Consider the following 25697-nt stretch of genomic DNA (forward strand, 5'->3'; position numbering starts at 1 on the left):
TTAAATGTGAGCCTAGGGGAGTGATTCTAACTGTGGGGAGGCTTGGCTTGTGAAATGATCACAGAGACCTGTGTTCCTATATAGAAGGATCACAGGAGCTCTGTGATCATTTCAGAGAGAAGAACGGTCAGCTGTGTTTACAACAGCTGACCGTTCTTCTCTGTCAGCGGGGAACGATCGCGGGTGTCAGGTGACAATCGGAGCCGCCTGCCCCGTGCATCAGAGTCCCCGCTGCCGAGGGGGCAGGAGCGCTCGCCCCCTAGCTGCAGGCGCTGCCGACGTAGGTCTACGCCATTTCACGCAGGAGAGCCGCACTGCCGCAGTAAATCGGCGGCAGGCGGTTGGGAACTGGTTAAGACCCCCCTTGTCATCTGCATACCACACCCCTTCCTCTTTAGGCTTCACCAACGCAGCGGCTGGTGTGAATGGACCCTAAGCTGTGTTGAGAGGCTTTTGCTTGCTTCAAGTAGATTTTCCATACCTATGCAAGTCTATTGGAATGTAAAATCTGCATTAAGCACAGGTAAATGCAGGCCAGAAAGAGGTCAAGTGCACCTGTCAATTAATTCTGAATGATCACTAAAACATCTCAGACTGATGTCAGAACAAATGCCAGTGCAAAGTGATAACAAAGCACTTCCAGTGGTGGAAGGGCTCATATTCACCTGCTAAAATACCCCTAAATGACATCACATTGGGCCAGCAGATAGTGGATTTGTGGATTATTGGACATACATTGCTGATCTGACAACACAGGTACTGCCCTTGGCTGTCAGTGCCACTTATCTCAAGAGGAACACTGGGGATGGGGACCTGCCCAACTACAGTTCCATTTGAAGGTGGTCATGTGACATTCACAAACCAGTTTAATAGTCAAAGCATTAGGACTCAATCAGGCCAAAAATTACCCCAAAATATGTCAACACACAGACTAAAAGATCTTTTACCTGTGCATGTTCAATTACAATACATTTTGATAAATAAAACAGGATTAACTGCCATTAAGATGTTCTTATAGAGAAAAACCTAATGGGCCATACACACTATAAGATTTTCTGAAGACTTTTTCCTTTAGACTTACCAAAACCATATAATATGAGGTCAAACCTAAACACTTTCAATTTGTATGCAATCTGGCAGGCCCTTGCACTACATAGAAAAGGTAAATCTGAAGGAAATCTAACCACAAAAGTTGGATAGTGTGTATCCAGCTTAAGACAAATCAGCAGGTTGCAAAATCCATGAGCAATAAAAGTATATGTTCCAGCTTTACCAGAAGACTACAAAAGTCTGGTATGCCGCAGAGGAGGGCAGGGGGAGCATTAAACTGCTAAGACCTAGCGTGCCATACTTACTAGTATTGGTGGCCGCCAATTGTATTAAGTGCGGCCACTGGTCTGTCCAAACGTCAGGCCAGTCATCGGCCGCCAGCCAGTATTATCCTACTGGCAGCAGTGTGGCCGCTTTATGGGGGTGCCAGACCGATTTGCCTCCTAGGCCCTGCCACCCAGCCCAGTCCGGCCCATAAGACTGGCGCTAAACTAAAAGTGTAACGGAAGTGGTGGGGACTCTTTTCGTGCAGGAGGCGGGAGGAGGCTGTTTTTTTTCAAGCTGGGGGCTTTTTTGTCCCCCCCCCCCCCCTGCAAACTGCCACCCTAGGCCTGGGCCTTGTTGGCCTAGGCCAAGATTTGCTCTAGACTGGCTTCCTGATAGTGACAGCATTGGGCTATGCTGCAATGTGTTTCGGTATGGCTGCTTGTAGTCTACACTAGGGGTGCATGTAACAGAGTGACAGTGCAGCAGAACAATTTAGGAGAGAGTTGTCAGCACCAGGAAATGCCTTAACAAGGACTTGAAAAAGCAGGATCACTAGAGATTATTGTAATGAAACTGCACGATTTACATTAAAAACTACCATTTAGCATGGGAAATATATAATATTGGAAATACAGCACCGTTTGTGTGCAAAAACACTTACCTGGACTGCCGAGGGGTGGTAAAAAAAAAAGGGTTGACCTTTTACTGACCGTCAAGCCACAAGTAAACATGGCCAGAAGCCATGTTTACCTGTCACCTTTGGCAGGTGGAACCACCACAAAATGCAAGTGCATGGGACTGCAACTGCTCTGCAAATGGTTGTGTAGCAGTGGTTAACTCAAGCAGTCAGGAGGCAACATTTCACATCCAAACCCCTTGTCAAATGCCTCTGAAAAACAATTCACTGCAGATCACTATTCAGAGGTGCAGAAAGCACTACTGCACATCTAAACAAACCTTTAGGCTACGTTCACATACAGTATATGCGGGTGCAGGAGTACAGGCATTCTTGCACCCGCATGCAGCCGCACACAAAATTAGGTGCTGCACAGAAAAAGCTTGGGTGCCAATAACTTTTGATGGCACCCCTACACAATGAATATGCATAAGCACAATGCAATTTCCATACAGCAGCGTTTTAATAAAAGGTGCAGGGACCATTTTCCTGCAGAAAACTCAGGCATAGTAGACCATTCAAATAAATGGGTTGCGATGCCCGCACACTCGCAGCATGTAGAGCCACATATATGTGAACCAGGGAGACTTAATATGAGGCTGCATGCTTCTAATGGTTAAGCACATGTACAAGGGTTCATGAAGAAGAGAAGCTGTGGACAGTTTCTCCTCTTTCTTGACATCTCATAGCAGAGCAGATATCTGAACCAGAAAATAAAACATAGGGCTGGTGCCTTTGAAATTGTATCTAGTCACTACCCCACACCACCTCAAGTTCCTGAAAAATGAGATTAAAATTAATCCAGCTAGAGAAGCACTTTTCCTACCCTGTTAACATTAACAGTCAGGACGGTCAGTCAGATTACCAATCTAGTTTTTAATTTCAGCCAGGAGCAAACATAAATTAAACATGAAAAAGGATTATGGCCCCTTTTTATCTTTTAACCCGTTTTATATAGCTACAATCCTACCAGTTTCCTAATAGTTAGAGCTTATGAATTTCTTAACTTTTTTTCTTCCTTGCTAGAAACAGCATTACATTTTATGAAATGAGCTCTATTTAATTTTCTTTTATTTTCAACACTTTTAGGGCCCCGCCTTCGCTGGCGTTCTAGCAGCCGCCCACCATCGCAGTGCAGCATGGGGCAACGTTCAGTTGATGAAGATTACAACGATAGTGACAGCAGTAGTGACCATGGCAGATATTCTAAAACACGGCTTGACAATCTAATGGATGATTGGTTTACTACAAATACAGTGCAATCAGGAAAGGCACAAGTCAGATCTGTTGGAGTTACACCACAAGAAGGAAGAAGATCTGCACTACCTAATAAAGGCTCTGTGATGTTATCTAGAGCTGATGATAAGCCATTAACGCCTGTCCAGCCATCTGAGTCAATAAATTCTAGATTAACCTCTGAGCTTTCTAGAGCATCATATAACACCCTGAAAGCTGATTATGATTCATCAAATGCTGCTGGTACAACACCAGTGCCGCTTTTTAAATCATACCAACCTCACCCTCCTGCACCCTACCAAAGTGTTGCTCATGGAAAACCAGAAGTTCCCCCTAGAATAGAGCAACCAGTTTATTATCCAACATCATATACTGGATCTAGCAGACCAACACTTACAACCTTGAACAGTGTAACAAGCATTACTTCACCACAACCCTCAACAATTTCAAGCACGATAAGTTCTTCAAGGGTGTATCCAAAGCGAATTAATGCATTGACTTCATCATTATTCAACAAGCAAGTGCACATTTCTACAGGGGGTTCATCTAGTGCTGAAGCAAGGGTCAGTTCATCTCTAACAGCATCAAACAATTCAGAGATCACTTCAACAAAACGTCCATCTACTCCTAATCAAAAAACAGATATGGAATTGGATACGGCACTGGGTTCTTCAATGGCAAAGCTATCCATTGCTCCATCAACGCCTTCAAAGACAACATTGTACACTACCACAGAAATGTCTTCTATCACTCAACCCAAACCAAGTTCATTTAATGCTTTTGTTGAAGCTGACGCAACCTCCAGGAAACTTCAAGCTAATGTGAAACCAATCATAAAAACCGACACAACAGGTGGCGTCAAATATTCACAAACTGATGAAGATTTTAATTTATTTTGTCAGTCACTAAAGGCAACCAATTCTCCAGCTACAAAATCTCAACCACCCACCACTATTCCTTCTGTATCGCCTGGGAAATGTAAGTAGATGGGACAAGTTTTTTTATGGGAGGGTAAAATATCTTTATTTGAAAGTTGACCACTATTAAAAATGGCCCCCATATAGAGAACATGTGGAAGCTTCTATCAGATGGACTTCTAATAAAGATGCCTCCTTGTGAAAATGTTTGAAATTTTCACAAGCACAGTGACCTACCGTAGACTTTAATGGGGTTGTATCGCTAGCGTCTGTAGTGTTGGAGTATGGACTCATTCATATCTTTGACAACTTTTGGCTTTTTTCTTTTCACGATTGTTATGCTAATTTAAAAAAAAAATTGGATTTTTGACTTACCGTAAAATCTATTTCTCTGATGTTCATTGACGGACACAGCTCCTGCTCTTCATAACCATTGGGTTATACTGCCCCCTACAGGAATAGGATACTAGGCAGAAAAATAATCTGGCTACGCCGATGGGCAGTCCCAGGGGGTATACTCCCTCTCCCTGCTATAGGTACTCAGTTTTATTACAAGCAGTGTCAGAAGAATTACATCTCCACAGAGGGTTGGGTGCTGTGTCCGTCAATGAACATCAGAGAAATGGATTTTACGGTAAGTCAAAAATCCCATTTTCTCTTTTGTTCATTGATGGACACATCTGATCTTCATAACCATTGGGACGTCCCAAAGCAGTGTTAAACATGAGGGGCGAAAACAGCAAAAAAATTCCCCAGGCTAAACAGTAGCCAATATAAAAAACGCATAGTGCTAAATAGAAATGAGTATCAAAGAAAATTCTTAAATATGTGTGTATATGAATCCAGAAACATTTTTGAAAGTGAGAAGTCCATATGAAAAGTCCATGAATAGGAGAAAATCCAATGGTAAAAAAACTTTGTGCTGTATAGAAGAACCACAAGTCCCAGCATGCAGGTCGGGATGGTGCTCCTCTCACAGCAGAGAAAACAAATAGAAGCCCCCCAGTGAAGCAAAGAGACAAATGGCTTCTTACCAGATGATGTTGGCTTCCAAAACTAATGGAAAAGCCAAATGCGCATAAAGGGGTTAAACCCATCAGTTGCAGATCATCAGAGAAGACCTTCAAAATGTACTCTCAGGAAGACACATGGGAACCACATAGATGTAAAAAGGGAACACAGGGCACATAGCGTGATACCATTTAAAACACAGGTAATTTATTAAAAGTTATTACACTCACATGTTCGTAGAGACAAGCAGGTATATCTTAAATACACGGTGGAGAAAAACACAGGCTGCAGCATTCAATCGTATAAAAGCCGGCTGGGGGGGGGCGTGGCCATGATGACGCACCTCACAACGTCAATCCTATGACGAAACGCCGCGTCAGGTGGTACCAGACGTGTCTTGACCAAGTCCAGAGGGGTGACCATCTGCTGGAAAGCAGGAGACGAATTGCAGCCTGCAATTTCTGAAGTTTGTCCAGAGGAAAGAGCACTCTGGCTGAGGCCGAGTCCAGAGCCAGACCCAGATAGTCCAGCTTTGTGGATGGAACAAGAGCAGACTTCTGGAGATTCAGAATCCAGCCGAACTCCCTCAGAGTTCGTATGGTGATTTCCAGGTTTTCCACCAGAGCAGTAGGTGACTCTGCTCGCTGAAAGAGATCGTCCAAGTAGCCCAGAACCAAAATCCCCTGTTGGCGTAACAACGCTAGCACCGGGGCTAACACTTTTTTGAAGACTCGAGGAGCAGAGGCTAGACCAAAGGGTAGCGCCACAAACTGATAATGCTCCTCTTCCACGGCAAAGCAGAGTTACTGCTGGTGACCGGCACATAAGGTAAGCATCCTTGATGTTGATAGAGGCAAGAAAATCCACCTGATGCAGAGACGCCACCACCATGCGAATGGACTTCATCCAGAACTTCTGCACCCGCACAAAGCAGTTCAGCGCCTTGAGGTCCAGGATTGGAGGCACCTTGCCTTCCTTCCTGGGAACTGTAAACAGGTTTGAGTAAAAACCCTGAAAATGTTCCAAAGCCAGGACCGGGACAATCACCCCTTGCAGCAACAGCCCCAAACAGACCCTGGGGACAGGCGCAAGTTAGAAGGAAAGAACCTTGCCGGGGGGGACAAGACCGAAACTTGATCTTGTAGCCGGACCAAATAACTTTGTGGACCCACTTGCCTTGTACCAGGGAAACCAGCGAAGATTTCCCCCCTCCCCCACCCCCTGATAGGGGTGAGGGAGCACTTTCATGCTGAAAGAGCGTTGTCCATGGGTCTGGAGAAGCCCGCTCTCAGCTTACTAGACCAGGTTCGTTTGGATCCTCCAGAAGAGGCCCTGAAAGGCTTCGAGCCCTTGTCTGTCGACCCCGACGGACGAAAAAACTTCTTATGAGCCGAGAAGGAGGGCCCAGATCTACGACGAGGTTCCTTGCCCTTAGTAGCCAGCGGCACACTTTTTCATACAAGTCCATGGTACAGCAGGCACATATCAGGAGTATGAAATGTTGGGTTTACATATTCTTTAAGACAATGTTAAACATTTTTGTGATAAAGTTATTGGCAACTTACCTGAAGCATAGTGATGCCACTATTTTGTAATTTAGGCCTCAGGTCACTGGAAGACTAAGCCTCTACATTTTATTCAGAAAGTTTTAAAATATTTAGTATAAGTGTTTAAAAACATTTGTTGATGCAGAGGTGATTATTCTCTTTGCATTTACTTCAGCATTGGTGGAGAAAACACCAGAAATTTGTCTCGCCAATATCTGGAAGCACTGCAGTCTGGAAGGTGAGTGGCCAGTGATCCATTCCCTGCTCTGTTTTGTAAAAATGTCTAGAACTTTTATACAGTTTACCGTTGGTGTTTTTCTTGTTTCACAGGCAAGTGCCCTAACATGCACTACTGCTTACCGTACCGCTGGCAGGTGTTCAATGGAATAGATTGGGATGACCTCCCTAATATGGAGGATATTGAGAAGGCTTACAGTGATCCCAAGATTGACAGGTATCTCATTTTACTTTAGGATAAAAATAAAAATTTACTAGAGTTTCCACCTTGGAAAATATGTTAAAAATTGCAAAGGAAGAATATCACACCAGGCACCGTGGTATTGATATATGAAGCCGCAAATCTTTTAATTTCCATAATCTATTTTATAGCTACAAAAGTCATTTATAGTCCACTAATACTGATTTGTGTGAGTTTACTATTCCCCTTCTGGGCATTGCAGGTACCAACTGATCAACTTTCAGGTCCTGAAATCTGGTTACCAGCCAGTCCGTAGGCTTACCACCCCATCATCTGTCACCCAGCCCCCTGAATACGTACTAACCACTGAGTGGTGTTGGTACTGGAAGAATGAGTCTGGTACCTGGACTGAATATGGGAAACCGGTAAGTGAAATTGGTATAGGCAATTGGTAAGTAAACTACCAAACTCCAGGTTATTTTTTTTTTTCATTTCAAAAGGACCCTAAGCAGGTAAAAAAACAAAAATGCTACTTTTTCTGCCATTCCAAACTTTAATCCAGAACAGTCCCACATAGTACTTCTTTTCTGCCATAAAATCCCCCCAATCTTCTGGGTGAATGACACCTAAGGGTCTATTTATCAAAAAATTAGCTTTGCGAATGCCTCATGTAATATTTGTGTAATGTCCATTTCTATGTGTTGTCGTTCACTGGGTGAATGTAATATTCCCAAACATACAAACAACTCTTTTTTTTTTTTTAAAAAGATATAAAACATTGGTACAGTAATAAAAACGCTCAAAATTAGCATAGAAAAGAATAAGGTTCATTGCAGTACATAAGGATAGTTCCACAATAACAAATATATATATATAGTTACATAGTTAGTCAGGTTGAAAAAAGACACAAGTACATCCGGTTCAAGCAAAAAAAAAACAGTATTGAAAACCCAACCATACAATCCCATATACACAATCCTACACCCGCTGTTGATCCAGAGGAAGGCGAAAATAAACCCCAGCAAAGCATGATCCAATTTGCTACAGCAGGGGAAAAAAATTCCTTCCTGATCCCCCGAGAGGCAATCGGATATTCCCTGGATCAACTTTAGCTAAAAAAAAAATTTTAGTACCCATTTATATTATGTACACCTAGGAAAGAATCCAGGCCTTTTTTAAAGCAATCTAGTGAGCTAGCCAGGACCACCTCTGAAGGGAGTCTATTCCACATTTTCACAGCTCTTATGGTGAAGAAACCTTTCCATATTTGGAGACGAAATCTGTTTTCCTCTAGACGTAAAGAGTGCCCCCTTGTCCTCTGTGTTGACCTTACAGTGAACAACTCAAACCCAAGTTCTCTATATGGACCCCTTATGTATTTATACATGTTGATCATATCCCCCCTTAATCTCCTCTTCTCAAGAGAGAATAAATTCAGTTCCTCTAATCTTTTATCATAGCTGAGGTCCTCCATGCCTCTTATCAGTTTGGTTGCCCTTCTCTGCACTTTCTCCAGTTCCCCAATATCCTTTTTAAGAACTGGTGCCCAAAACTGAACTGCATATTCCAGATGAGGTCTTACTAATGATTTGTACAGGGGCAAAATTATATCTCTCTCTCTGGAGTCCAAGCCTCTGTTAATACAAGAAAGGACTTTGCTTGCTTTGGAAACAGCAGCTTGGCATTGCATGCTATTATTAAGCTTATGATCTACCAGAACACCCAGATCCTTCTCCGCTATGGATTCCCCCAGTTCTACTCCACCTAGTATGTATGATGCATGCATATTCTTAGCCCCCAAGTGCATAACTTTACATTTATCAACATTAAACCTCATTTGCCACATAGTTGCCCAATGAAACAGTGCATTGAGGTCAGATTGTAAGTTGGAGACATCCTGTAAATATGTAGCGTACTACAGCATAACAGTCCTGATACATGTTCTCACCAACATACCATCTCAGAATTATGAAGGCTAAGAAGAATCAGATAAATCATACATATATTCGTCAAAACAGGAACATTCCCATAACTCCATTACCTAATATATTTAGCAAATCTCTCAAGTATTAGTAATGGCAAGGGTAGAAGAACACCATGTATCCCATACCTTATCATAGTTATTTGGGTAACCCCTATGTTCAAAAATGAGTTTTTCTTAGGGTAACACTTGATTTACTATTTGTAGCCATTAATGGACAGTGGGAGAGGTGGGTTGGATCCACAGCTTTACAGGCCAAGAATCATGTTTCCATTAGCATAGTCCTGGTATGTCTTGGCCACTGTTTCTCATCCAAAACACCTAGCAAACATTTTAGCGAGGTACATGGTACAGGTGTTGATAAGAATGCAGACTGTACATCCGTCATCTGCTTCCAATATCGTGCAATAACATGACATAGCCACACAACATGTGCAAAGTCTGCACATGGACAAGTACATCAAGCACATGTAGGAGCAGGCAAGCGATGCATGGCATGCAGTCTAAGTGGGATTAAGTATGATTGATGCAACACATAAAGGTGTATTAGTTTGTTATTTACAGCTATTATTTATTATTTGTTATTTACAGCTGGGGATGTAGATAGATAGATGATAGAGGGCATGAACTTGCTTCCTCCCAGTCCTCATCAGACAAATCAGGAGTTGTCAGGAGAGTATACCGCCAATGGAGTTTTGTTAGTTGTAGTAGAAAATAAAGGTGAGTAAAGAGTCGAGACAAGACCCCTAGGTCCTTATGACTGTAATACACCTATCCATGGGTAATCAGAAAAATTAGTGTCATGGGTACCAAATTGAGTTTGTATCACATGCCAATGCTGAAGATACTGTACCTATAAAAGGAAGTTCGGGGAAGTTCACATTTCTTCTGCAATTCAACAAAAAGAAACCAATTATATACACCCTCTAGAGTATTTCTCCTATGTTCCCAAAAAAGTAGTCTGTAAATTGCGGTAAATGGGGGAATATTGGACTATGCCAGAGAGGCTAAGCTGCATTAGGTGTACGTTTAGTAAACTGAGAAGTTTTCTCTCAGTTCACTTCTCGGCAGTTCTCAGAGAAAAAATATCTCCTCTGGCAGCCAGTTTAGAAGGCGGAGAACTTCACTTCTCACAGGGTGATCAGAGGAGAATTTTTTTCTCTGAGAACTGCCGAGATCTGTGTATAACTGGGTGGACTGCCTGTAATCTCACGAGATATTGTGAGATTACAGCCGCCCCTAAATTTAAAAAGTGAAACTAAAGTTTAAAAGAACTCGTAATGACATGTTCTGACACATGAAAACATATCTATACACACACACATGCACAGTATATATACATATATACATACAGTATATATATATATATATATATATATATATACACACACACACACATATACACACACACACACATACACACACACACACACACACACACACACACACACATATATACATACAGTAAATGCCAGTACATACAGTATATATATATATATATATATATATATATATATACCTACCAGTACATACAGTATATATATATATATATATATATATACATACACCAGTACATACAGTATATATATATATATATATATATATATATATATATATATATATATATATAAACATACAGCAGTACATACAGTGTATATATATATATATATATAAACATACAGCAGTACATACAGTATATATATATATATATATATATATATATATATATACGTATACATACACCAGTACATACAGTGTATATATATATATATATATATATATATATACACACACACACCAGTACATACAGTATATATATATATATATATATATATATATATATATATATATATATATATATAAATACACACACATACATACACCCACAAACACACATACATACAATATATACATTCATTTTGAACCCACTGGTGCTGATATATAGGAGGAATATATAAGGGGGCACAGTATGTGGCCACTTGTGTGGAATTGTGGCCACCCCACCTGTAAGCAGTTAAGGTTTAGATTCATAGGGTTGCTGTGGTTATTATTAGGCATTTATGTGGTTAAATTATACATGGCTAGAGGTAGCAGGTAATGGCCAATCAGTTATCAAGGAATATTCCAGTGGCTGGAGCAGAGGCTATTTAAGTTTGGTGCAGTCTGGAGTTCTTCCCTTTGCACCGAAGAGCACACCGAGGAAAGTTGTGTCTGCTTACCTGACAGCATGGAGTCCCTTTTGAGGCAGCTCATAGAAAAGGCAGAGAGTGAAGGTGGAGAGGCCTGGCTGAGGCATTGCCTTAATATGCCTGAAGAGGTTCCGCAGCAGGAGCTGGCCACAGCTGTGAATACAGTTTCCCCTACAGTGATGGAGGCTAGAGCTGAGCCGCCTGCGGACGCTCCGGGATGCCTGACCAGAGCTAGAAGAAGCCGGGCCCCGGAGAGGGAGAAAACGCCGGAGAAGCATGTCAGTGAAGCGGCGGGCGGGCCGCCATGCGGCGTCATGGCGACGAAGACGGCGCAAGGGCGCATGCGCCGAGCATCAAGGAAAAGAAGACGAGCCTCCCTGTCTCCTAGAAGGGGCGGGGGAGGGCGGACTGAGACTGTAACAGCAAACCATGAGGTGGCAAGAGGGCGGCTGCCATCACCACCACAAGCTATCCCTGTGAATGTCAGGGCGACACCTGCTGCTGGCTCGGCTGCAGTACAACAATGGCCAAATGGAACAGCTGCTACAGCGCTGCTGGGAGAGGTGGGACAGCAAGCTGTCTCGCCCCCAGCGGTGGGTGAGTTATCAGAAATGCATAATTTGTCTGCTTTAATTAACTCTTTGTCGTCCATTGTGAAGTCCTTTTCCCATGTTGCTCCTTCTGCTCCTCCTATGTCTGCACAGCAGCTGGCAAACTGTGAACCTGTGTTTTCGCCTGCTGTGTCCACTGTCTCTATTCCCCCTGTTATTAACCGTTTATGTTCGCATGTTGACCATAATGTTGCTAATGACTCTAATATGTTTTCTGTGCAGACACCATTACAGGCGGGTTGTAGTGTACCAGAGGCTTGCATGAAGGATGCCATGCCTTGTGAAATGTCGCCTCTGGGTTACCACCTGAGCTTGGGGGTCAAGGAAAAAATATGGAAGGGGGAATTTGTCGACATATTATCACTTTGCCTACGCATAAGGATTTGTCGATTAAGTCGGATAGGAGGGAAGAAAAACAGGAGGAGGAGAGGCGCAGGGGGGCCCCCAGGTCATTTCATAACTGGTTGCAAGCATTTTGCATTTTTTCCTGGGTAATGGCGGAAAGGCACCCTGAAAGGTGCGGGGGCTTATTTCAACACCTTGATCATGTACTGGAAGCCTATAAGGGTTTTGGGGGATTGGGCTGGTACTACTATGACGAGTCGTTTCGTCAGAAGCTATCTGTCCACCCCTCTCTAAGGTGGGGTATGAAGGACGTGGGCCTTTGGTTGAATTTGATTTCCCCTCAGAGGCAGGCTTTGACTAGACAACCACCACCTAGTAATCAGGCAGTAGCATATCGCAAGGGATGCTGTTTTGCGTTTAACTACTGGGCCCGCATCCAGTAGTTAAATGCTTCAGGAAAAATGCTGCTTCAGGGTCGCAATCACAAAAGGATATTTTTCCAAAAAGCCTGCACGCCTGTGAGGCTGGAAAGAATGCGGCCATGGTTGGACAGTTACCCAAACAGGGAGAAGGCGCTTTTCCTCACTGATGGCTTTGAGGATGGCTTTCCTTTGCCTTCCTTTTCAGGGGAAGGGTGTTTGGAAGTGAGCAATTTGAAGTCTGTTGAGAATTTCCCACAGGTGGTCCGGGATAAAATTGGTAAGGAAATTGAATTGGGTAGGGTGGCAGGCCCTTTTGAGCATCCACCATTTGATAATTTTCGGATTTCCCCCTTGGGAGTAGTCCCTAAGAAAGAGCCGAACGAGTTTCGGGTTATTCATCATCTCTCTTACCCGTTGGGAAGTTCGCTTAACGATGATATTGATGAGAATTTGTGTTCCGTATCGTATGCTACGTTTGAGGAAGCTGTGGCGAAAATTAAAACTTTTGGCCGAGGGACGTTGCTAGCAAAAGGGGACGTGAAGTCCGCTTTTCGGCTGTTACCAGTGTCACCATTGGCATTTAATTCCCTGGGTTTTCAGTTGGACGGTTTGTACTATTTCGATAAAAGCCTTCCGATGGGATGCTCGCTGTCCTGTGCGTATTTTGAGGCGTTTTCTTCTTTCTTACACTGGGTGGTGTCCTGTAGGTCGGGTAGCGCGGGAGTGATGCACTATTTAGACGACTTTTTGTTTGTCGGTCCGCCTGGAACGGAGGATTGTTTAAAATTGTTGCAGAATTTCCGTGAGATTGCGGAGCAATTTGGGGTTCCGTTGGCGGAAGAAAAGACTTGCTTACCTGCCACGGAGATGGTCTTTCTAGGTATCCATATTGATACCAATTGTATGGAGTTTCGTTTGCCAATGGATAAGCTGGAAAGATTGAGATCTCTTACTAGGCTGTTTTTGGCTAGGAAAAAGGTACTGTTGAAGGAAATGCAGTCCTTTCTAGGCCTGCTGGCGTTTGCATGCAGGATTATGCCTATGGGCCGGGTTTTTTCACGGCGTCTCTACCTTTCTATGTCAGGCTTGAAATCCCCGTTTGCCCATATCAGGATGAATGGAGCCTTGAAGGAGGACCTATTGGTCTGGGCTGAATTTTTTGACAAATATAATGGTCGTTCGTTTTTTCAAGCAGATTTTGTTTTTGCTCCGGATTTTGACTTGTTCACGGACGCGGCGGGCTCTAAAGGTTTTGGGGCTATATGGCAGACACATTGGTGTTGTGCTGAGTGGCCTGACTCATGGAAACGAGAAGGTTTGACGAAAACAGTGGTTTTGTTGGAACTGTTTCCGATACTGGTGGCTTTAGAGTTATGGGGTGAGTTTTTTGCGAATAGACGACTTTTAGTTGAGACGGATAACAAAGGGGTCTTGTTCGCAGTAAACTGTTTATCCTCAAAATCCGTCTTTGTGATCAAAGTGCTTAGGAGAATTGTTCTTTTATGTTTACAACTTAATATATTGCTGAAGGCTAAGTACACCCCGGGAGTGCTGAATAATCTGGCCGACGCATTATCTCGGTTTCAGATGGACCGTTTTCGCCAGCTGTTGCCGGAGGCGGACGTGAGGGGTACCGAATGCCCAAGCCATGTATGGGAGATTGTTGGGATTTGATCAGGAGAGCGATTGAGGGATCGGTGGCTCCTAAAACCTGGGCGAGCTATTCTGCTGCCTGGAGGAACTGGTTGACCTTCACGGAAGCAAGGGGTCGGATGGATGGTTGCCCGAAGGAGGTTTTGGTTCTTGAGTTTGTGGCATCATTGATTCAGCAGGAATACTCTTACAGTTATGTGAGGAAAACGCTGGCGGGCATTTCTTTTTTCTGCCGCCTGAAGGGTTTCCGAGCTTGCACAGCATATTTTTCAGTGCAACAGGCACTGAAGGGGTATAGGAAAGCAGTAGCTGTGGTGGATAGCAGGCGTCCTATTTCAATTGCGCTACTGGCGGATATTTGTAGGGCAACCTCTGCGGTTTGTGTATCGGATTATGAAGCATTGCTTTTCAGAACGGCCTTCGCCTTGGCCTTTTTTGGGGCGCTCCGTATTTCCGAGCTACTACCTTTATCAAAGAAGGCTGATGGCGGCCTGTTATTTGACCAGGTGGTGGTTGGCCACGCAATGATTCATATTTGGTTACACCGCTCGAAGACGGATGCTACGGGGAGAGGAGTGGGAGTTACGCTTAAGGCCCAGCATAACGGGGGAGTGTGCCCTGTGGCATTGGTCAAGCAATATTTGGGAGTACGGCCGGGAGGTAGTAGGCAGCTTTTGATTCACGTGGACTCTGTCCCGCTCACGAAGTACCAATTTGATTTCATGCTGCATAAATGTTTAATGTATTTGGGTTTGAAAGATTTTAAGTTCTCTTCACACTCTTTCCGGATAGGAGCAGCCTCCGAGGCGGCCAGGAAAGGGTTTTCAGATGGGGTAATAAAGAATATGGGAAGGTGTAGGTCGAATTGTTTTAAATTATATGTGAGACCTAATTTGTTTATTTAATCCTCAGGTTTGCAGCGCACAGTTTGGATTATAGGACACTCCTTCATTTATTGGGCAAGGAAGAGAGCAGCGCAACGTATTTACAGTACGAATTTAGCAATGCCTCCGGAATTTAAGTTATATTGGAGAGGAATTAGAGGCCTACAGTGGTACCAGCTTTATTTTCACCTGTCCAGGTTGTTTCAGATATGGCCTCGCCCATCCATATTGATAGTTCACGCTGGGGGTAATGATTTAGGTAGTGTTAAGACTCTGGATTTATTATTTAAAATTAAGCAGGACTTGCATTTATTTTCTCTTTCGTCCCCAGGAACTGTGGTGGTTTTCTCAGAAATAGTTCCTTGTCTTCCCTGGCTGTCCTCGTCACAGAGGAAAGTTATGGAGAAGATGAGGAAAAGGGTTAATAGGGCCATGGAGAAGTTCATGCCGTCTATTGGCGGGCTATCATACCGACATGTCGATTTGGAGGGAGGTATTCAAGGTCTTTATCGCCAGGATGGAGTTCACCTGTCGGATGTCGGTATTGACATTTTTAATGTGGGACTACAGTCTTGCATAGAGAGGGCCGCGGTGGTGGGGCAGGGCCGTCCTTGATTCTCAAGCCCGGCTGGTGGGGACGTTGTTTTCAGATGGTTATTGATGTTTATTTTGCTTGAGTTGTGTATAACTGAGCAATTACAAGTTTATTTGGTATTTGAGTATTTATACAAGCAATTAAATGTTTATGATTTCAATTATATTAAACCAATAAAGAGTGCCGCGGCCTTTTCTTGCCAAAGAACTGAGAGTCATGGTTATTATTTAATAAGGTTAATAAGTTTTATGTGAGAATGTGGCCTACAATTCCATATATAAGGGGGCACAGTATGTGGCCACTTGTGTGGAATTGTGGCCACCCCACCTGTAAGCAGTTAAGGTTTAGATTCATAGGGTTGCTGTGGTTATTATTAGGCATTTATGTGGTTAAATTATACCTGGCTAGAGGTAGCAGGTAATGGCTAATCAGTTATCAAGGAATATTCCAGTGGCTGGAGCAGAGGCTATTTAAGTTTGGTGCAGTCTGGAGTTCTTCCCTTTGCACCGAAGAGCACACTGAGGAAAGTTCCCGCCCCCCCTCCCTTGTCGCGTGCACCTTATGTGGTCGGGTCACCCTGGTATCTCAGGGGGGACGTTGTTTTCAGATGGTTATTGATGTTTATTTTGCTTGAGTTGTGTATAACTGAGCAATTACAAGTTTATTTGGTATTTGAGTATTTATACAAGCAATTAAATGTTTATGATTTCAATTATATTAAACCAATAAAGAGTGCCGCGGCCTTTTCTTGCCAAAGAACTGAGAGTCATGGTTATTATTTAATAAGGTTAATAAGTTTTATGTGAGAATGTGGCCTACAATTCCAAGAAGTCTTCTTCCTCTAATCACACAGCTTCTCCCCCTGATTCTCCACCTCTGAGCTGGAGAAGCAGGAAGAGGAGATCTTCAAAGAGAAGCAGAGTGATAAGGTGACACCATGTATTACTAAACTGGCCGTTTCTGTTGCAGTGAATGCAAGCCGTTTGTGTACTGAGATGAGAAGAGAAGAATATGTTCTCCACTACTCTTATCAGTAATTTAAACCGGCAATGCTCTGAGACAAGCCGTGATCATCCAGATCTCGGCTTATCTCAGTTTACTAAACGTACACCTTAGTGTCTTTAAAATCTGCAAGGCTTTTGGCTTCCCTCCACACCGTGCGAGCTAGAGTCAGTATTGATATATGTTCCCTACTCAGTGCGGTCAGAGGTGCCTCTAATAGGTGTTTAAGTTTAAAGAGGAACTTCCCCACCCAGTCAACATTAACTATTTTTAAATCCCCACGTTGCTAGTATTAGTAAATAGATAGGAAAATACATCATATTTACTTATTTTAAACTTTTTTTTCTTACATTTCATCAGTTACTTCCTGGTTTCTTGCCTCGGCAAATAGTGTCATACATCCCAGGAGTCTTCAGGAGAGGAGGAAGGGTTTTCTCAGCTAAGCACACTCTTCAAGGAAGGATTCCAGGAAGTAAATGCTACATGAATCATTAGCCCTTACTCAAGGTGGCCATGACCAGAAATGCTAGGCGGCTTGTTTTTCAAAGTGATTTCTCAGCACAATAAAGCATAGAGACATGGATGGATGGGGTAATTTGCTTTAGATATTAAAAATTAATTAAATAGCGTTTTGGTTTGTGGTGCTCAGATGTAGTGAAGATCCACTTTGGGTACATATGCAAGATACGACTCAACCACTGCCGGCATAACCGGTACTACCCAATCAGTCAAGTGGTGCAGTTGCCCAGCCAGGCAATACTAATATAAATTTGGTACTGTCATTCCCATATAGACTTAGGATGTAAAAATTGTTGTTATTTTGATATCAAACTCCCATATTTAATGGAGATAACCTGAAATTACTTAAGATTGTTATATTTCTATTTACTCTACGTGATACCATTATTTGTCATATTAATGTACCAATTCTCTTTGTACCGCCATCTTCTGTTTCCTTTCAATAAAAGTTTGTATAGGATGTTGAAAAATAGAAAATTTAAGTCTAAAATCCTGTCTAATATTGGCCCAAATGAAGGAAACAATAATGCATCTAGGGTTTTAAAAAATGACTTCTGCACTGCGATAGGCATACAAGATGTCATGTATAGACATTTAGGCAAGAGAATCATCTTTATGAGATTGATTCTGCCCAGGGGAGGGCTGGCAGCCTTAGGCCTGGGGGGCAAATCTAGTCAAGTGGCCCGTTGAACCACCGAATCAGCTCACCATCCATGCCCATCTGGTTTTTATAGCGGGTATTGATGTTGTTATGAAACAAGACCAATATGACCCTGATCTCGTTAAAGAGCTGATGCCGCGGCTCATTGCACATGTGATTGGCTGTGTCCAATCACAGTGGATCATGTGTAAAATGTGGAGAGCCAGATCAGTGGCATCTCCTCGCAGGGGAGACCTGTACAGATAATCAGAGCACAGCATTACAGTGCAGCCTCAGCAATGCCCAGCAAGTGACGCCAATCAGTGCTACCTTTCAGTGCCTGCTCATCAGTGCAGCCCATCATTGCATCAGTGCCACCTATTAGTGCCCCATATTAGTGTCTCCACATCAGTGCCACCTAGAAAAATGTTTTAACCACTTCTGGAGCGGACGATTTTCCCCCTTAATGACCAGGCCATTTTTAACGCAGTGCCGAATCGCAAAAAATGGCCTGGTCATTAAGGGGGGGAATCCTTCCGGTCCAGAAGTGGTTTTAAAGGACATACAGCGAGGACCGTACATCCAGTGGAGATCTAAATACTGGGCTCCATACATAAAAGTGAAAAGGAAAAAACAGCACATGTCCCATAGTAATCAGAGTGTCCATTCTATAAGTCCAGGAGAGTGAAGGCCATGTTAGACCAGCAATCCTCTAAAACTCACCAGTAACAAACCACTTACCTTTTCCTATGGAGTGGCTCCCTCACTGGATCAGTGAAATGTCGCTCTTTGCTTCCAAGTAAGTGAGTGAACTTCTACAGCATTTAGACCCAGCAAAGGAGCACTTCTATCAGTGGTTTGTCTTGGGATTTATCATTAGTAGCAGAAACACTCATTTGACATGGGGCTTAAGAGGAGCAGGAAAGTCTGACTGGTTTCTATGGCCAACAAGAACAGTTCTTTGTGAGCTGGGTACTAAGACTTAAGAAACACCACTCAAAGCCAGGAAAACAACTCTCAGTTGCAGACTGCCTAACACAAACTCATCCAAAAGCATGCATATGCAGGATTAGGAAAGCACTGTGCACTCCCGACTAGACAACTTTAAACTTACCCGCCCACACTGGAGACTGCCCGTGTGATGTGAAGAGAATGTGTGGGCGGGCACAGGAAGAGAGGGGCGGGAGGAGGCAGAGCAGATCTGTTCTCTCATTTCTACAGAGGAGGGGGGCTTTGCTCCGTAAGAATGGAACACAAACACTCTCAGTCCTGTGTGACAGGTACAGCTAACATCCCTGTCACAGGACATATCGCCGGCTCGCAGCTGCAGTGGAAGATAGAGACATTCTTTTCACTGCTCCTCCACGCTGTAACCCTGCCAGAGCCGCCCGAGCAGCAGCACCCGGTCAGCTCCGACACATGCACAGTCCTGAGCTGCCTGTACAGCGGCCCATTTTACAGGGAATCAGAGCGGCCTGGGGGGAAATTGCCACTTTGCCCCCTGGCCCAGCCCGCCCCTGATTCTGCCTACCACATTGAGCCATATAATCACCTGGAGTAAGAGGTTCTGATTAGCCTTTAAAACGTCCAAGGGAGATAAAGTACTGTAATAATATTCCCCAGGTATTTGAACGAAGACACTACGCTAAGGGGGCTTGGTGTGTCACTACAGCAAAGAGCCCGAGCTGAAAAAGGCATTAAGGCCGATTTCTGTCAGATAATTCTGAGGCCCGATTAGGTGCCAAAGTTATCAATAATCTGCATTGCTGCTCCTAATGAGGAAGATGCATCCAACATATACAGAAGAAGGTCATCTGCGTACAAACATATAGTGTCAGCCCTTTCACCCATAGTAATGCCCTTCAGGAAAAAAGACTGCAGAAATCTCAGTGCCAAGGTCTCTATAGCCACTGCAAATATTATCGGAGACAAGGACACCTCTGTGAAGTGGTATAGATGGGGACAATAGTCCGTTAACCAAAAGATGAGGAAATAATGTTTTAAAAAAAGAAAAATACATTTATAGGAAAGATATTACAAAACAGACAATACAGCAGTAAAGTAAGTAGGATTAGAAATGAAAGGTACCCCTTCTTTGGTTCCAGTCCAATCTATCGCAGCACAAGTTCAATTTGATGTAATAAGGTCATTGGCTCTCATGAATAACTCTTGGCAATCGTTTATAATTTTAGTGGACAACCAGAGCTACAGCTGCAACTGTTTTTTTTTTGTTTACCCACCAGAGGGTGTTTACCAAAATTACATAACCAATAAAAAGGCCTAAAGCAGGGGTGTCCAAACTATGGCCCTCCAGCTGTTCAGGAACTACAATTCCCATCATGCCTAGTTATGTCTGTGAATGTCAGAGATTTACAATGCCTCATGGGAATTGTAGTTCCTGAACAGCTGGAAGGCCGTAGTTTGGACACCTCTGGCCTAAAGGCTGAGGGGTGTTGGAGTGTTTTATGATACTTCTGCAGATACTCTCTTCATGACAGTAATTCAAACTATATCAATATTTCCAGATGAGAAGCTTTTACAGGCTGACAATCAGCATATTATTGAACAGAATTAAATCATATTTTATTAAAGACCAAACATGATATACACTATATTACCAAAATATACCTGCCTTTACACGCACATGAACTTTATTGGCATTCCAGTCTTAGACCGTAGGGTTTAACCACTTTACCACCGGAGGATTTTCCTGCTAAAAGACCAGGGGTTATTTTGCGATTTTTTACTGCGTGACTTTAACGGACAATCGCGCGGTCGTGCGACGCTGTACCTAAACGAATTTCACGTCCTTTTTTTCCCACAAACAGAGCTTTCTTTTGGTGGTATTTGATCACCTGTGCGATTTTTTGATCACGCGCTATAAACAAAAAAAGAGCGTAATTTTTGCAAAAACAACAATATTTTTCACTTTTTTTTATATGAAATTCCCCCAAAAAAAAATGTAAAAATCAAAATTTTTTAAAATTTTCGGCCAATTTGTTTTACGCTACCTATGTTTGGTAAAAAAAATCGCAAAAAGCGTATTTTGATTGGTTTGCGCAAAAGTTATCGCGTTTACTAACAAAGGGAAAGATTTTTGTCATTTTTGGTGTTTTTTTTTTTAACGAGTAATGGCAGCGATCTGCGATTTTTTTTGCGGTACTGCGACATTGCGGCGGACAGATCGGACCCTTGACTGACATTTTTGACACTTTTGGGGGTACCAGTGACATTACTGCAGTAATCAGTGCTATATATATGCACTGTTACTGCAAAAATGACACTGGCAGGGAAGGGGTTAACAGTATTGGACAGGGAGGGGTTAAGTGTGTCCTAGGGGCGTGATTCTAACTGTGCAGGGACAGGTCTACTAGTGTAAAAACAAAGATCAACAGTTCTACATAGTAGAACTGTTTGATCTTCACTTTTACACAGGGAGAACTGACAGGTGGCTTGTTTACACAAGCCGCTCTGTCTTTCTCCCGCTGTAGCGGCGATCGTAGTGTGACCGGCGGACATCGGGTCCGCCAGTCACACTCCCGCACTCCTCCGTGAACGAGCCGAGGCGGGCGCGCGCCTCGGCGGGCGCGCGCCCGCCCGCTATTGGCTCTGGAAGGAGTGACAGGCGAGCGACGTAGACCTACGTCACTCTGCCTGGCCGGGGCCGACTGCCGCAGTAAATATACTGTGCGCAGTCGGCAAGCGGTTAATATGGAGTTGGCCCACCCCCAGCTATAACAGCTTCTGGGAAGGCTGTCCACAAGGTTTAGGAGTGTGTCTATGGGAATTTTTGACCATTCTTCCAGAAGCGCATTTGTGAGGTCAGGCACTGAATGTGGACGAGAAGGCCTGGCTCGCAGTCTCCTCTCAAATTCATCCCAAAGGTGTTCTGTCGGGTTGAGGTCAGGACTCTATGCAGGCCAGTCAATTTCCTCCACCCCAAACTCGCTCATTCATGTCTTTATGGACCTTTCTTTGTTTAGCTTTAAAGTGTTTGTAAAGTCTCAAAGTTTTTCACCTTAATGCATTCTATGCATTAAGATGAAAATTCACCTGTGCTGCAGCACCCCCCCCAGACCCCACATTTTTCTTACCTAAACCCAATCCGATCCAGCGATGGGCACGAGTGTGCTGTCTCTCTCCTCATTGGGCAGATTGATAGCAGCGGAGCCATTGGCTCCCGCTGTTGTCAATCAAATCCTGTGACATGGGAGCGGGGTGTGGGGCTGAGTCCTACTGTCTGCGTCAATAGACGCAGCAGCAGGACTCGGGAGCAAGCTCACAAGGTTGCCCCCATGGAAAGCTGCTTTCCATGGGGCCACCTGATGATGGGAAGGGGAGCGCCGATGGGGCCCCCCCAGAAGAAGAGGATTGGAGCTGCCCTGTGCAAAACCCTTGCACAGAGCAGGTAAGCATTGGCATGTTATTTTTATTTTTAAAAAAAAAGCTTTACAAACACTTTAGGATGAGAGCTGGGTTGAGGATGGGGATTAGGTTTAGGAAATAGATTGAGGATTAAGGTAAATTGGAGCATAGAGTGGGGATGTGGAAGTTAGGGTGAGAGTAAAGGATCTTGGTTAGTGTTGAGGTTAAGGGTTGTGGTTTAGTTCAGTGTTAATTCAGAGGTTAGATAACAGTTTGCTTGTGATGTATAAAATACAGCCAGTGCAATCCATATCTCCATGTCTTGCTTGTGAGGTAAAAAATCCAGCCAATCCATTTAATCAAGCCTAATATCTAATAGCTTAACTATTGGTAAAAAACAGATGCACATTTGTAGATATTTTACCACTTGAATGGCAGAATGGCCACAGCTCTATTATATGATATATGCCCGAGGTCTGATTTGGGAGTTAGGTGCTATGTTTTGCACAGGATAATGAATCTCCTGTCTGTCTCTCCTTTTCTAGAACACAGAGAACATGAGTGCCACCATTCAATCATCAGATCTAGAGACCATCTACCTGGCTGACCCTTTTGGGAAGATACCTTTCACTGCTGGAGGCCAGCCCTACATTATTGACTACCGAGGTGTGCACCAGGTTTTCTATTATTAACCACTTGACCTCCGAAAGATTTACCTTCCTTCATGACCATGCTATTTTCTGCGATATATGGCACCGCGTTACTTTAACTGACAATTGCGCAGTTGTGCAACGCTGTACCCAAAAATAGAGCTTTCTTTCGGTGGTATTTGATCACCTCTGCGGTTTTTATTTTTTGCACTATAAACAAAAAAAAGACAAGACAATTTAACCACTTTACCACCGGAGGATTTTCCTGCTTTACGTCCAGGCCACTTTTTGCAACTTGGCACTGTGCAAATTTAACTGACAATTGCGCGGTCATGCAACGCCGTACCTAAACGAAATTTACGTCTTTTTTCCCTCACAAACAGAGCTTTCTTTTGGTGGTATTTGATCACCTCTGCGCTTTTCATTTTTTGCGATATTAATAAAAAAATAGCGAAAATTTTGCGAAAAAATTGACATTTTCTACTTTGACAGTTAAAAAATATCCAATATACTAAATTTTTGTCATATATTTAGGCCAAAATGTATTTAGCTACATGTGTTTGACAAAAAAAAATTCTCAATGAGTGTATTTTTAACCGCTTTAAGACCGGAAGATTTTACCCCATTCCTGACCAGGCCATATTTTGCGATTCGGCACTGCGTTATTTTAACAGACAATTGTGCGGTCGTGGGACACTGTACCCAAATTAAATGTATGTCCTTTTTTTCCCCACAAATAGAGCTTTCTTTTGGTGGTATTTGATCACCTGTGCGATTTTTACTTTTTGCGCTATAAACAAAAAAAGAGCGACAATTTTGAAAAAATAACAATATTTTCCACATTTTTTATATGAAATTCCCAAAAAAAATGTAAAAATCAAAATGTTTTAACATTTTAGGCCAATTTGTTTTCTGCTACATATGTTTGGCAAAAAAAATCGCAATAAGCGTATTTTGATTGGTTTGCGCAAAAGTTATTGCGTTTACTAACTAAGGGAAAGATTTATGTCATTTTTATTGTTTTTTTTTTTATTTTAACTAGTAATGGCGGCGATCTGTGATTTTTTTTTGTGGGACTGCGACATTGCGGCGGACAGATCGGACCCCTAACTGACATTTTTTACACTTTTGGGGGTACCAGTGACATTACTACAGTAATCAGTGCTATAAATATGCACTGTTACTGTAATAATGACACTGGCAGGGAAGGGGTTAACTTTCTTGGTGATCAAGGGGTTAAATGTATGCCTCATGCTTACTGACTTGTGTGGGGGGAGGGGATTGTGTGACACAGGCACAGATCGCAGGTTCAGCTATGCTGAATCCTGTAATCTGTCCCTGCCTGTCACATAGGAGATCTGTCCGCTTTGTTTACACAAGCGAGCGGATTTCCTCACTCGATCCCCGACAATCGGGGAAGAGCGGCGGTGATCACCGCCTATCCTCCCCTGGCCCGACTCCCGCTGTGTCTGAATATGGCACGCGCGCGCAACCGAGAAGGGGAGGAGTCCAGCGACGTAGGTCTATGTCGCCAGACAATAACGAGCCACTTTGCCGTAGTACCAGCTCAGTGAGCAGTCGGCAAGTGGTTACAAAAAAAAATATATATATTTTTACCTTCTGCTATAAAACATATCCAATAAAAAAATTGCAAAAAATTGAAATTTCTTCATCAATTTAGGCCAATATGTATTGCTACATATTTTTAGTACATCTCAATAAGTGTATATTGATTGGTTTATACAAAAGTTATAGTGTTTACAAACTATTGGCTATTTTTATTTATTTATTTTTTTACTAATAATTGCGATGATCAGCAAACTTTATGCGGGGCTGAAATATTGCTGCGGACATTCGAACACTAACTGACTTTTTTTTACACTTTTTGGGGATCAGTGACACTAATACAGTGATCTGTTCTAAAAATATGCAGTGTCACTGTACTAATGACACTGGCTGGGAAAGTGTTAAACAACAGGGGCGATTAAAGGTTTAACTGTGTGCCTGACCAGTGTTTTATTGTACTGTGAGAAGTGCTTTTACTAGGGAAAGGCATGGATCCATGTCCCTGCTTTGCAGGAACTCAGGATCCATGCCTTCCCTACTGACAGAATGGCGATCTGCCTTATTCATTTAGGCAAACTGCCGTTTTGCCTTTATACTGGATGATCGGCGGACATCAAGTCCGCGGTACCCACAGATCAGCTCCTGCTATGTATAATCACAGCAGGAGCGGGCCCCCAGCAGCGCGCATGTGCACCCCAGACCTGGAAGTGTTGAGTTACGTACTAGGTAAGTGATCTGGTGCAGCAGTGCCACCTTGCTGCTGTATAAGTAAGTTATATGGGTGGCAAGTGGTCAAATCGTCAAAATGTACCTGTTTGTTGAATATAAATTAATTCAATAGGGCAGTGGACGATGAGTGGTACAGTCTTGATGGTTTGCAAACTGAAAGACTTCTGGGTTTTATTTTATATGATGTTAAATGCTTCAATGAAGCAATGTAAATCAGTTTTATGTCTTAATTCAAAGTTGCAAATTACATACTATGGGACACAGTGCAGACAAAGTGACAGCAGCTATATACTCCAGTATAGATGGTGGAGGTAAAGGTTTTGAAAATATTAGGTAACCTAAAAAACTTTATTGCATGTAAAATACTCGAATTATTTCAATATAAAGAGAAGGCAAAAGTATGTGAAGTTTGCCTAAAGTCTGA

At 43.0% G+C, this 25697-nt stretch overlaps 1 protein-coding gene across 1 annotated transcript in view; it reads left to right on the top strand.

Annotated features, from left to right (window-relative positions):
- LOC309553685 (zinc finger CCCH-type antiviral protein 1-like) overlaps window positions 1-25697 on the top strand; it is a 107231-nt gene that overhangs the window by 20031 nt on the left and 61503 nt on the right. The window contains exons 4-8 of the mRNA XM_082255036.1: window positions 3083-4207; window positions 6880-6942; window positions 7035-7158; window positions 7385-7547; window positions 22874-22994. Of these exons, the coding sequence (XP_082111162.1) occupies window positions 3083-4207; window positions 6880-6942; window positions 7035-7158; window positions 7385-7547; window positions 22874-22994 (1596 nt within the window). The remainder of the gene's footprint in view (window positions 1-3082; window positions 4208-6879; window positions 6943-7034; window positions 7159-7384; window positions 7548-22873; window positions 22995-25697) is intronic.

This window comes from Pelophylax lessonae (assembly GCF_965119305.1).
Source record: "Pelophylax lessonae genome assembly, chromosome: 4".
In the NCBI taxonomy this organism is placed as follows: domain Eukaryota; kingdom Metazoa; phylum Chordata; class Amphibia; order Anura; family Ranidae; genus Pelophylax; species Pelophylax lessonae.